The 13,935-nt window shown below is 42.7% G+C and overlaps 1 protein-coding gene across 1 annotated transcript in view; it reads right to left on the minus strand.

Annotated features, from left to right (window-relative positions):
- The window catches only part of LOC123767004 (protein CEPU-1), a 419,527-nt gene that overhangs the window by 158,615 nt on the left and 246,977 nt on the right, over positions 1–13,935 (minus strand). The window contains exon 4 of the mRNA XM_069307342.1: positions 6,640–6,790. Coding sequence (XP_069163443.1) covers positions 6,640–6,790 — 151 coding nt within the window. The remainder of the gene's footprint in view (positions 1–6,639; positions 6,791–13,935) is intronic.

The following is a 13,935-nucleotide window of genomic DNA, read 5'->3' on the forward strand; positions in this document are numbered from 1 at the left end:
ACTTAGTCACCAGAAACTTAGCAGTGTCAACCAGCACCGCGGTCGTCCCATCCAACACTATCAAGTTTTTTCTCTCCCAAACTTCCTCCACAGAATGTTTACCACCAAATAAGAACGATATAATCTCTTATAACTTTCTCTTCATGTTTAAGCCTCGAGGTCCTTTTCCTTGTAAACTTAATAATCCCAAACTTTCTCTCTCTCTCTCTCCTCTGCGTTGCTCTTCAGCCAGAGTTTATGGCCTCTAAGTCCACCATAAAAAAATATTTTTATTTTGTCTTTTTTTGGTTTCAATGTTGTAACTTTATTGTCTTCGGGAAGTGTCTTCGCACCAGAGCCTTATTTTATGTCCAGCTTTCCCCAGCTGGTTAATAAAGGTGGCATAGTGGTCACTACCAGCCGTCCTGGAAGGTCACTACCAGCCGTCCTGGAAGGTCACTACCAGCCGTCTTGGAAGGTCACTACCAGCCGTCCTGGAAGGTGGTCACTACCAGCCGTCCTGGAAGGTCACTACCAGCCGTCCTGGAAGGTGGTCACTACCAGCCGTCCTGGAAGGTCACTACCAGCCGTCCTGGAAGGTCACTACCAGCCGTCCTGGAAGGTCACTACCAGCCGTCCTGGAAGGTCACTACCAGCCGTCCTGGAAGGTCACTACCAGCCGTCCTGGAAGGTCACTACCATCTGTTCTGGAAGGTCACTACCAGCCGTCCTGGAAGGTCACTACCATCTGTTCTGGAAGGTCACTACCAGCCGTCCTGGAAGGTGGTCACTTCCAGCCGTCCTGGAAGGTGGTCACTACCAGCCGTCCTGGAAGGTCACTACCAGCCGTCCTGGAAGGTCACTACCAGCCGTCCTGGAAGGTCACTACCATCTGTTCTGGAAGGTCACTACCAGCCGTCCTGGAAGGTCACTACCATCTGTTCTGGAAGGTCACTACCAGCCGTCCTGGAAGGTGGTCACTTCCAGCCGTCCTGGAAGGTCACTACCAGCCGTCCTGGAAGGTCACTACCAGCCGTCCTGGAAGGTCACTACCAGCCGTCCTGGAACGTCACTACCATCTGTTCTGGAAGGTCACTACCAGCCGTCCTGGAAGGTCACTACCATCTGTTCTGGAAGGTCACTACCAGCCGTCCTGGAACGTCAAAACCAGCCGTCCTGGAAGGTCACTACCAGCCGTCCTGGAAGGTCACTACCAGCCGTCCTGGAAGGTCACTACCAGCCGTCCTGGAAGGTCACTACCAGCCGTCCTGGAAGGTCACTACCATCTGTTCTGGAAGGTCACTACCAGCCGTCCTGGAACGTCACTACCATCTGTTCTGGAAGGTCACTACCAGCCGTCCTGGAAGGTCACTACCATCTGTTCTGGAAGGTCACTACCATCTGTTCTGGAAGGTCACTACCAGCCGTCCTGGAAGGTCACTACCATCTGTTCTGGAAGGTCACTACCAGCCGTCCTGGAAGGTCACTACCAGCCGTCCTGGAAGGTCACTACCAGCCGTCCTGGAAGGTCACTACCAGCCGTCCTGGAAGGAGGTCAACACCGCCAGAAACAGACGCGCAGTTTTTCTTTGTTTATTGACTTCTATTGGAAGCCAAGTTTTCCTCACTCTGAGGGGAATATCTTCACCTTCCAGTGTGCTTACCTTGTGTTCACCTGCCAGAGTGTTCACCTTGTACTCACCTAATTGAACTCACCTAATTGTGCTTGCGGGGGTTAAGCTTTGTCTCTTTGGTCCCGCCTCTCAACCGTCAATCAACTGGTGTACAGATTCCTGAGCCTACTGGGCTCTTTCATATCTACATTTGAAACTGTGTATGGAGTCAGCCTCCACCACATCACTGCCTAATGCATTCCATTTATTAACTTCTCTGACACTGAAAAAATTCTTTCTAACGTCTCTGTGGCTCATCTGGGTACTAAGTTTCCACCTATGTCCCCTTGTTCGTGTCCCACCCGTGCTGAAGAGTTTGTCTTTGTCCACCCTGTCAATTCCTCTGATAATTTTGTAGGTGGTTATTATGTCTCCCCTTACTCTTCTGTTTTTTTCTGGGACGTGAGGTTCAGCTCCTTTAGCCTTTCCTCGTAGCTCATTCCTCTCAGTTCCAGGACGAGCCTGTTCGCATACCGCCGAATCTTCTCTAACTTTGTCTTGTGTTTAACTAGGTATGGACTCCAGGCTGGAGCTGCATATTCCAGGATTGGTTTGATATAAGTGGTATACAGGGTCCTGAACGATTCCTTACACAAGTTTCTAAAGGCAGTTCTTAAGTTGGCCAGTCTAGCATATGCCGCTGATGATATCCTTTTGATGTGGGCCTCTGGGGACACGTTCGGTGTGATATCAACCCCCAGATCTTTCTCTCTATTTGACTCTTGCAGGATTTCACCTTCCAGATGGTACCTTGTGTTCAGCCGCCTGCTCCCTTCGCCTAATTTCATTACCTTACACTTTCCCGAGTTGAACTTCAGCAGCCATTTTCTAGACCATTCCTCCAGTTTGTTCAGATCGACCTGTAGTCTCTGTCTTCTCATACGTCTTGATTCTTCTCATAATTTTTTTATCATCAGTAAACATTGAGAGGAACGAGTCTATATCCTCCGGAAGATCGTTTACATATATTAGAAACAGGATGGGTCCAAGTACTGAGCCCTATGGGACTCCGCTGGTGACATCTCGCTACTCTGATGTCTCCCCCCCTCACTGTTACTCGCTGTTTCCTGTTGCTTAAGTACTCCTTTATCCACGGGAGCACCTTCCCTTTTACTCCTGCCTGTTGCTCCAACTTTTTTAACAGCCTTTTATGGGGTACTGTGTCAAAGGCTTTCTGGCAGTCCAGGAAAAAGCAGTCAGCCCACCCTTCTCTTTCCTGCCTAATTTTTGTCGCCTGGTCATAGAATTCTATTAAACCTGTGAGGCACGATTTACGATCTCTTGGTAAATCGTGGTGGTGTGTTACAAAGTTGTAACTTTGTCACTACCTGGTAGTGAGCACTACCACTACCACTACCACAGTGTCACTACCTGCTCGTAGAGCATCTGGAGTCCCTCCAGATGCTCTACGAGCCTTTTCCTCACGATCTTCTCCATCACCTTGCATGGTATACAAGTTAGGGAAACTGACCTGTAGTTCAGTGCCTCTTGTCTGTCACCCTTCTTGTATGGACTTGGACTACGTTAGCTGTCTTCCAGCTTTCGACGGATAATATTTTCATCCATGTGCAATTTATATTTCTCCCATAACTCTGTTGGAGATAACAGAGAGCCGGTGGTCAGTATGAGTGCACACAATGCACGAATTTGATTTGGATGTGACGTGTTGGACGCGTCATTAATGCCTTCATCCCAGTGTCGGTCGTTCTCCAATAAATTCGGAGCTTGACATGCACTACGGGAAGTGGCATGTGTTACGCTGTTGACAAAACTCAATTGCTGGAAAGACGTTGGACCGGGAACATTTACCAAGAGAATGCGAAGAAAGAAGCATTCATCCTGATTAGGATGCACGGTGTACAGTCTGCCTATCGTAGTTTATTTGAATATGCCAAATTGTTCGTCGTCTCGCTCTCCTCGTTTGCATCGATCAAATCATTTTCTGCTGGCATTCCATGTATAATGCGCAGGCACTTCCGAATACAGCATTGTTTTCGCAAACACGTCATTTTGACATAACGTGAAGACAGCAGTTAACGTTGTAGCTGGTGGATTCATAGCTGTTTGTTGCACATTTGCAGCTGTGAAATAAATGTGTTGTCCATTTTCATGTTTTCAAAATAAAAACAAAAAATACTAACGAAATATATCAATTCAAAGGCAGATCAATGGACTCAGCTTAATTTCACCACCAATTACACTGAAAAATAACAAGAACAGTTAAAAAAACGAAATGAAAAACAATGAAAAAAGAAACAAATAAACTATACCCACGAAATGAACATTATGGTAAACAACACAACTCAATTCCAACACAATGTCACACAAAATAATTAAATAAATATGAAAATAAATCAAAATCTATGAAATTTCAATTTATCAATGCAATCGGAAACATTGAAATGGAATCGTAACATATTTTGTATTACTTGTGTTGGTCTTACGTGCAACAGATGGCGCTGTTTTAAAAAAAAAACATGTTTTTACCTGTCACAGGTGTGGCATCTAAATAGTATGTATATGAAAACACGCACATATTCGAATGTAACGTTGTGTCAAAATTTCACACCAATCAGTGAAGAACTTTCGGAAATAAAAGTGTGTTGCTCCTACGTCCTACAGATGGCGCTGTTTTTCAAAAAACGCATGTTTTTTCCTGTCACAGGTGAGGCATGTATATAGTAGGTATATAAAAACACTCGCCTATTCCAATGCAACGTTGTGTCAAAATTTCAAAGCAATCGGTAAAGAGGTTTCGAAGATTTCCCTGACATGAAAAACACATGAAAAACACAGTTTTCCAAAAAAAGCATGTTTTTCTCCCATCACAGACTTGATATCGATATAGTATGTATATAAAAACCCGCTCGGATGCGAATGGAACGTTGTGTGAAAATTTCAAAGCAATCAGTGAAGAACTTTCGGAGATTAGCGATATTGAACAAACGAACTTTTCCATTTTTATTTATATAGATATATATATGTGAACAAGCCTGAACGGTTTCCAGGCATATATGCAACTGAAAACTCCCACCCCAGAAGTGACTCAAACCCATTCTGCCAGAAGCACTCTGCAACTGATATACAGGATCCCCTAACCACTCAACCATCATGACCGGACAAAAGAGGATGGTAGCCGAGGCTAATTCCCCATCCTCCCGCCGGCACTCTGATGGTAATCTTGGGCGTAGTATTTTATCAAATCACCTCATTCTTTGGGGCACACGTGAGGAACACAAATGCGAACAAGCCTGAACGGTCTGCAGGCATATATGCAACTGAAAACTCACACCCCAGAAGTGACTCGAACCCATACTGCCAGAAACACTCTGCAACTGATGTTCAGGATCCCTTAACCACTCGACCATCGCGACCGGACAAAAGAGGATGGTAGCCAAGGCTAATTCCCCATCCTCCCGCCGGCACTCTGATGGTCGAGTGGTTAAGGGATCCTGTACCATATTTACTGTGCGCAAATTTATAGCATATTTCCTAATGATAACCATTCATGTGTCTGACAGGAAAGTTTGTGTGTATTTATTGTAACAGAAGTAATGTTATGATTTGAAGATGATTTGCCTGTACTGATATGATGAGAAAGTGATATATATTAATGATCATATATTTATCATTTCAATGTCTTTGTACATTAACTGTGGTCATCAAGGTGGTGTGAAGGAGCTCAGTGATGGAAGTTGATTTATGTTGTCTGAGTTTGTTTCTTTCTATAAATATATTTTTAATTATATACTCAAAACTGCGTGAAACTACCAATAGGAAAAAGTTTACAGCCTATATGAAAGATGAGCAGAAAACTGAAAACGTTGCGTCACCTTAAGGGGTACTCGTGCCCTTAATCTTCATCAATCAAGTTGCGATATCTATAATTAGTCCTTAAGTCAGATTTTCAAGAAGCAAAATACTTTTTTTATATATAATCACACACTCAGGATTAGTCATGTGAACAAAAATATTTGTTTTGCCTTACTACGAAGGGCTGGCAGAAACTCACGCACGTTTTCAAGAACATGTTTAAGGACAAATTAAAAACAAATGCAATAAAATCTATAATAATCAGAAAGTTATCTACTTTGTTAACAGATTGTGTGTATTCTGTTTCGTACAAAAACTGTAACTTTATCTACATTGGGCAAACTGGTAAAAATCTTAAATCGTGACTTTCCCAGCACAGATATGCAATAAAAACTTTGCAGACGTCAAATGCAACATTTGCACACGTTGTCAATTGGTGCTCATCTGGGAAAAATTCTCGGCACTCCCCATCTAATTTCATTAGATGAGGAGTGGCCAATTTCGTTAATAATTTTAGGTCCCTGTATGTAACTACTCTGCATCATCTTGGCTATTTCTGTAGCTAGTACAAGATATCTACACTAGTTATAATAGGTCCTGCTATAATAGGTAAAGTACCATTACTTGCCAGTTTCCCTAAACTAACCTTATTGGAGCCCAGCCACTTGGGCTGGACGGTAGAGCGAAGGTCTCGCTTAATACAGGTCGGGGTTCAATCCCCGACCGTCCAAGTGGTTGGGCACTCTTCCTTCCCCCCCCCCCCCGTCCCATCCCAAATCCTTATCCTGACCCGTTCCCAGTGCAATATAGTCGTAATGGCTTGACGCTTTCTCCTGGTAATTTTTCCGTAACCTTATTAGCGCAATTGAATTATGGGGCAGCTAGTGCCCAAGGTGGATGAAATGTTACATTCAGTAACATTTCATTGTGATTGTGTGGTATACAGTTCGTATGACTTAGGGCGGAGTATTCCTCAACCTTCTGTACTTCAGTGGTAGCTACGGAGATAGGCAAGTCCCGTATGGGAGGCAGCGGTTAGATGCCTTGGGATCCTGCTCTTTAAATCCTGACCCATAGTACAGTCGGCAGTGTCCACCTCTGACGTCAGGGTGTTCCAGGCACTTACTGCCCAAGGAGAACGAAAAAGAAGGAACAATGGGGTAAAGTAACTCACCTGGCGCCGTGCGCATGTACCGGGGCGAGATTATGGAGCCAGGCGATGGGTCCAGGAGGGCGGGGAGGTGCTTGTACCCAGCAGGTGAGCAGGAGACGGGACCCAGCCTCCACGTACACCTCCCCGGGCCCAGGGATCACCGCTCCTCCCACTGTGGGCGACAAGAGATATCAGGAATTAAATACAATCTATCTACACATAGCAAATTCTGCTGTCCGGTCGTTGATGGTCGTCTCAGTCACAAGAGAGGGACCAGGGGCCAGATTCACGAAGCAGTTACGAAAGTACTTACGGACGTGTACATCTTTCCTCAAATTTTGACAGCTTTGATTACATTTATTAAAACAGTTTAAATGCATGACAACGTCCCAATCAACTGTTGTTATTGCTATAAACAGCTTCCTGGTGCTTCGGAACTAATTGACTGTTTAATAATTGTAAACAAAGCCATCAAAAATTGAGAAAAGATGTACAGATTCGTAAGTACTTGCGTAACTGCTTCGTGAATTTGGCCCCAGGTACTCTCTCGGCGTCTAGACTAACCGTAAACTCTCTAGAAGACGAGTGGATTAATGACGATATCTGGTTTTGTGTCTGTTTCTGTGACTACTTGATCGAGTGTCTGGGAATGTGGATGGAAGGGTGTGTCGTCCAGTCTAAATGTGGTTTTGCATGTAAGGGAGAAATGTAGGCCGCAAGATATTCCTATTTCTCCACCTGGTGTTGTATGTGAGTCTGCCTGTTACTGTGTGTCTGAGACTCGTGGGTTGTTAGTGCAAGAGGAAAGAGAGAATGGTTTAACTGTTTGATAGGCTTCACTATTGCTGTGGCGGTGACTGTGTCTGTGACTGTGTCTGTGACTGTGTCTGTGACTGTGTCTGTGACTGTGTCTGTGACTGTATCTGTGATTGTGGTTCTGATTGTATCTGTGACTGTCTGTATTTGTACTCACCTATCAGTTCGTGCCTATCAGTAACTATAGAGGGAGCGAGGTCTAGCTCCTTACGCCTCGACTACTGGCCTTGTTATGTCCGCTGTGCTATAATTGAAACATTCTGACATTTGAATTCTTTGTTGAATCCTACCTATAGTGTTTCCAGCTTCCACCTATGTCATCTGCTCCTGCTTTCTTTCAATTTAAAGAGGCTGTCATTGTCCACCTTATCAATATCCCTAAGTATCCTGTAGACTGTGATCATGTCCCCTTTGTTTCTTCTCCTGGGTTATGAGATTCAGATCCTTTATCTCCATCTTCATAGCTCAATCCTCTTAGATCTGGTACTAATCTCGTTGCAAACCTTCTTTTGCAACGTGGTTTGCCTCTCTTTCCTTTAGTTCTTCACATTTGGCTTTATTCTTCACAACGGGGAGATTATAGGCCAGTGTTGCGTATTCTAGTTTGGGTAGATAGTAGTTGTGTAGACTGCCTTGAATGAGTAGATCGTAGTAGTGTAGACTGCCTTGAATGAGTAGATCGTAGTGGTGTAGACTGCCTTGAATGAGTAGATCGTAGTAGTGTAGACTGCCTTGAATGAGTAGATCGTAGTAGTGTAGACTGCCTTGAATGAGTAGATCGTAGTAGTGTAGACTGCCTTGAATGAGTAGATCGTAGTGGTGTAGACTGCCTTGAATGAGTAGATCGTAGTGGTGTAGACTGCCTTGAATGAGTAGATCGTAGTAGTGTAGACTGCCTTGAATGAGTAGATCGTAGTAGTGTAGACTGCCTTGAATGAGTAGATCGTAGTAGTGTAGACTGCCTTGAATGAGTAGATCGTAGTAGTGTAGAGTGCCTTGAAGGAGTAGATCGTAGTAGTGTAGACTGCCTTGAATGAGTAGATCGTAGTAGTGTAGAGTGCCTTGAATGAGTAGATCGTAGTAGTGTAGACTGCCTTGAATGAGTAGATCGTAGTAGTGTAGACTGCCTTGAATGAGTAGATCGTAGTGGTGTAGACTGCCTTGAATGAGTAGATCGTAGTGGTGTAGACTGCCTTGAATGAGTAGATCGTAGTAGTGTAGACTGCCTTGAATGAGTAGATCGTAGTAGTGTAGACTGCCTTGAATGAGTAGATCGTAGTAGTGTAGACTGCCTTGAATGAGTAGATCGTAGTAGTGTAGACTGCCTTGAATGAGTAGATAGTAGTAGTGTAGACTGAGTGTTGATTTCGGTTTCTAAACGACGTTGTAATGTTTACTAACGTTCTATATGCTGTCAGTGTAATAGGCAGCAAAAGTACCTTTTGTGCAGTTAATACCTCGCCTTTTGTGCAGTTAATACCTCGCCTTTTGTGTAGTTACCTTCCTGTTATGGTGTAGATATATCATGTCGTTTCTTTTCTCCATTTCCCATCTTCATTGCCTTATACTTATTTGGATTTGTTTGCCCATGCAAATAAATCCAAATTTCTTTTCAAACAAATTTGACAAAGTTTTTTCTGAAACATTGTGCAGTCGTCGTCGGGGTGTGCACCCCTCACAGGCCTTGAGTCGTGTGGTAACGCAGGCAGACATGACCTCACTCCCTCGTTGTTTAAAAAAATTCGTTTTTTCGTAAATTTTGTAAAAACTTATAAGTTTTTATTAAATTCGTTTATATCAATTAGGAACAGTAGTAGTGGTCCCAGGAGCAAATCTAGTAAAGATTATTTATTAGGAACATTATTAAATGCCTTTTTGGGGAGGAAATCTTGGAGTATACGGTCTCCTCAGACTTACTTTTTCTGATTTACTTTTAAGTTTTTGAAGCACGATTTTCTCATTCTTAAAATCCATGCTGCATTTTTGTTACAGTTTATCGTCTCCATGTGTCCAATCATTCTCATCCTGTTACTGTTTCCATCTCTTTACATGGAATACTTGCTCTTTAGTTCGTAATTTAGTGCATCCTGTCTGTTCCCATTTTAATAGTATTGAAACTATCTTTGTCTTATTCCAAAATTCTGGGACATTTCCTGCCTTATGTGTTTTACAGAAAATGTTAGTAAGCAGATGATTAAGTACCTGTGCCGCCTTCTTTAGCAGCCATCATGTCTGTGACTGTATCTGTGATTGTATCTGTGACTGTATCTGTGATTGTATCTGTGACTGTATCTGTGACTGTATCTGTGACTGTATCTGTGACTGTATCTGTGACTGTATCTGTGATTGTATCTGTGACTGTATCTATGACTGTATCTGTGACTGTATCTGTGACTGTATCTGTGACTGTATCTGTGACTGTATCTGTGATTGTATCTGTGACTGTATCTGTGACTGTATCTGTGACTGTATCTGTGACTGTATCTGTGACTGTATCTGTGATTGTATCTGTGACTGTATCTGTGACTGTATCTGTGATTGTATCTGTGACTGTATCTGTGACTGTATCTGTGACTGTATCTGTGACTGTATCTGTGACTGTATCTGTGATTGTATCTGTGACTGTATCTGTGACTGTATCTGTGACTGTATCTGTGACTGTATCTGTGACTGTATCTGTGATTGTATCTGTGACTGTATCTGTGACTGTATCTGTGACTGTATCTGTGATTGTATCTGTGACTGTATCTGTGACTGTATCTGTGACTGTATCTGTGACTGTATCTGTGACTGTATCTGTGATTGTATCTGTGACTGTATCTGTGACTGTATCTGTGACTGTATCTGTGACTGTATCTGTGACTGTATCTGTGACTGTATCTGTGACTGTGATTGAGCTTGTGAGTATTACTGTGACTGTACTCACCTAGTAGTACTTACGGGGGATGAGCTATGACTCTTGGATCCCTCCTCTCAACTCTTAACCGACTGGTATGCACGATCCTAAGCATATTGCCTTCCGTCATATTTTCATTTCAAGCTGTATATGGAGTCTGCATTTACCACTTCACTTCTCAGCGTATTTCAATTGTTCACTACTAAGACACACATTCTTAATGTAGCAGTAAGTAAGTATTTGGGTTCTTAGTTTCCAACTGTGTCCCTTGGTGTCACGTTCTACCCCTGGTAATTAATGTCTTTGTCTGCCTTGTCTATTCTCTTGATAATTTTGTATTTGGTAATCATGTCTATCATGTTTCTTCTCGTTTTTTTGTTTCTTTTTTTTGTACTTTCTTCAAAGAACATTCCTTTACATAGTTCTCATATAAGCCAATCTTCCGTATGCAGCTGATGATATTATTTTAGTCAATATTTGGCTTATTAGTAAGTGCATACGTGACATACTAATTTATAGTGAATATTTGAGTTTACCTTGAAAAGCTGAATAGAAAACACCGACCTAACCTAACCTTCTTAGTATGTTAAGATAAGTATCTTATTGTTTTTTAATTACAATTAGTACTTAACCTATACCTATAGTGATATAACAGTTTTATAAAAATAATAAAACAAAACTAAAATATTTAAATAAATTGTAAAGTAATCCAGGATATTGACAAATTTTGTATAAAATCTCTATTGTTTGATAAAACTGGAAAAAAATCCTAATAATAAAACTGGTGTATATAAAATCAATATAAAGAGTTTATACCTTGAAAACAAAATATAACTTGGAATATACCATATATGTACTTATTAATAAGCCAAATATTGACTATAAACAATAAGTCATGTACGTAGTGTCTCGTGAGAGAGCGGGTTGTATTATTTTGATGTGGGCTTCTAGTGACAGTCTTGGGGGGGGGGGGGGGGTGGATAATAACCCTCAAGTCTTTTATCTACCTGATTCCATTAGGATTTCTTCCGTCACTTGATACCTTGTATCCGGTCACCGATTCTCTATATCCAACTTCATTACGTTACACGTGCTAAAGTTGAATTCAAATAGACATTTGTGGGAGCATTTTTTCAATTTGCCAAAGTTCTCTTTCAGTTTCATATAGTATTATATTGTTTCTATTCTCCTCATAGCTTTTATGTACGTGACTGTGTCTTTGACTGCCATTTTCTGTGACTGTATCTGTGACTGTGTGTGTATGTGGCAGTCACTGTAACTCTGCCTGTGACTGTGAATGTTGTGTGACAGTGTTTGTCACTGTGGTGTGACTGTGACTGTGGTTTGACAGTGACAATGAATGTGTTGTGACAGTGTCTGTGACTGTGATGTGACAGTGACTGTGGTGTGACAGTGACTGTGGCGTGACAGTGACTGTGGTGTGACAGTGACTGTGGTGTGACAGTGACTGTGGTGTGACAGTGTCTGTGGTGTGACAGTGACTATGACTGTGGTGTAATAGTGACAGTGACTGTGGTGTAACAGTGACAGTGACTGTGGTGTGACAGTGACTATGACTGTGGTGTAATAGTGACAGTGACTGTGGTGTAACAGTGACTATGACTGTGGTGTGACAGTGACTGTGGTGTGACAGTGACTGTGGTGTGACAGTGACTGTGGTGTGACAGTGACTGTGATGTGACAGTGTCTGTGGTGTGACAGTGTCTGTGGTGTAACAGTGACTATGACTGTGGTGTAACAGTGACTATGACTGTGGTGTGACAGTGACAGTGACTGTGGTGTGACAGTGTCAGTGACTGTGGTGTGACAGTGACTATGACTGTGGTGTAACAGTGACTATGACAGTGGTGTAACAGTGACAGTGACTGTGGTGTAACAGTGACTATGACAGTGGTGTAACAGTGACTATGACTGTGGTGTAATAGTGACAGTGACTGTGGTGTAACAGTGACTATGACTGTGGTGTAACAGTGACAGTGACTGTGGTGTAACAGTGACAGTGACTGTGGTGTGACAGTGACTATGACTGTGGTGTAACAGTGACAGTGATTGTGGTGTAACAGTGACAGTGACTGTGGTGTGACAGTGACTATGACTGTGGTGTAACAGTGACAGTGACTGTGGTGTAATAGTGACAGTGACTGTGGTGTAACAGTGACAGTGACTGTGGTGTAACAGTGACAGTGACTGTGGTGTAACAGTGACAGTGACTGTGGTGTAACAGTGACAGTGACTGTGGTGTAACAGTGACTATGACTGTGGTGTAACAGTGACAGTGACTGTGGTGTAACAGTGACAGTGACTGTGGTGTGACAGTGACTATGACTGTGGTGTAACAGCGACAGTGACTGTGGTGTGACAGTGACTGTGGTGTGACAGTGACTATGACTGTGGTGTAATAGTGACAGTGACTGTGGTGTAACAGTGACAGTGACTGTGGTGTGACAGTGACTATGACTGTGGTGTAACAGTGACTGTGATGTGACACCTATATAGTCTAATATCATGGTGCTTTCCCCTGATCGTTCCCTTCTCTTCTAACCAAGCAAACAAAAAAATAACAAAAAACGTAACAAAATGTTCGAAAACTTAAAAACAAAAATATTAAGTGAAAACACTCAATAATTTACCACGCGTTTGAGGGTCACTGTAATTACTGTAATTACAGGTATCACACTGAAAATGACTTTTGAAATTGAAAATTCTTGAAGCGAGAAGAAGGTAGGTAATTAAGGAGGCTTGAGGGTGTTAAGGTGATGACTAATTAAGTAGGCTGCTCAGGTGTGAAGAAAAATGAATAAAAAATGGTGAACTTAAGCTAATATTGGCGTATCTTAGCTATTGGGCCCCGGCACTCAACCGGAACTATCATATGGGTATGTGACTGTACTCACCTGCATGTATACACATATCTTGAGGTTATTTTGAGATGACTTCGGGGCTTTAGTGTCCCCGCGGTCCGGTCCTCGACCAGGCCTCCACCCCCAGGAAGCAGCCCGTGACAGCTGACTAACACCCAGGTACCTATTTTACTGCTAGGTAACAGGGGCATAGGGTGAAAGAAACTCTGCCTATTGTTTCTCGCCGGCGCCTGGGATCGAACCCAGGACCACAGGATCACAAGTCCAGCGTGCTGTCCGCTCGGCCGACCGGCTCATATATATACTTGAAGAGACTGATATATGGGCATTATATCTCTTGAACTTCGCTCGTTGTGTAAACGCCCTAATGATAGTGATTACTGGCATTTTAACCAAGTAATTTGGCAACATAAATTTTCCCATTTGCCGCTTGTATGTAATACATAGTTGGAAATACAATACATAGATGTGTGTATGTATGTAATACACACATACTCCTACACATGCACCAGAGAGACGTGTGGCGGTGGGCTCAGCAAGCAGCACTGACTGCAGAAACATGGCAACACTTGCAGCCAGGTAGATGAAGTGTTCAGTAAAGTATCCATAAGGTAGATGAAGTGTTCAGTAAAGTATCCATAAGGTAGATGAAGCGTTCAGTAAAGTATCCATAAGGTAGAAGAAGTGTTCAGTAAAGTATCCATAAGGTAGATAAAGTGTTCA

This window comes from Procambarus clarkii, chromosome 60, assembly GCF_040958095.1.
Source record: "Procambarus clarkii isolate CNS0578487 chromosome 60, FALCON_Pclarkii_2.0, whole genome shotgun sequence".
NCBI lineage: Eukaryota > Metazoa > Arthropoda > Malacostraca > Decapoda > Cambaridae > Procambarus > Procambarus clarkii.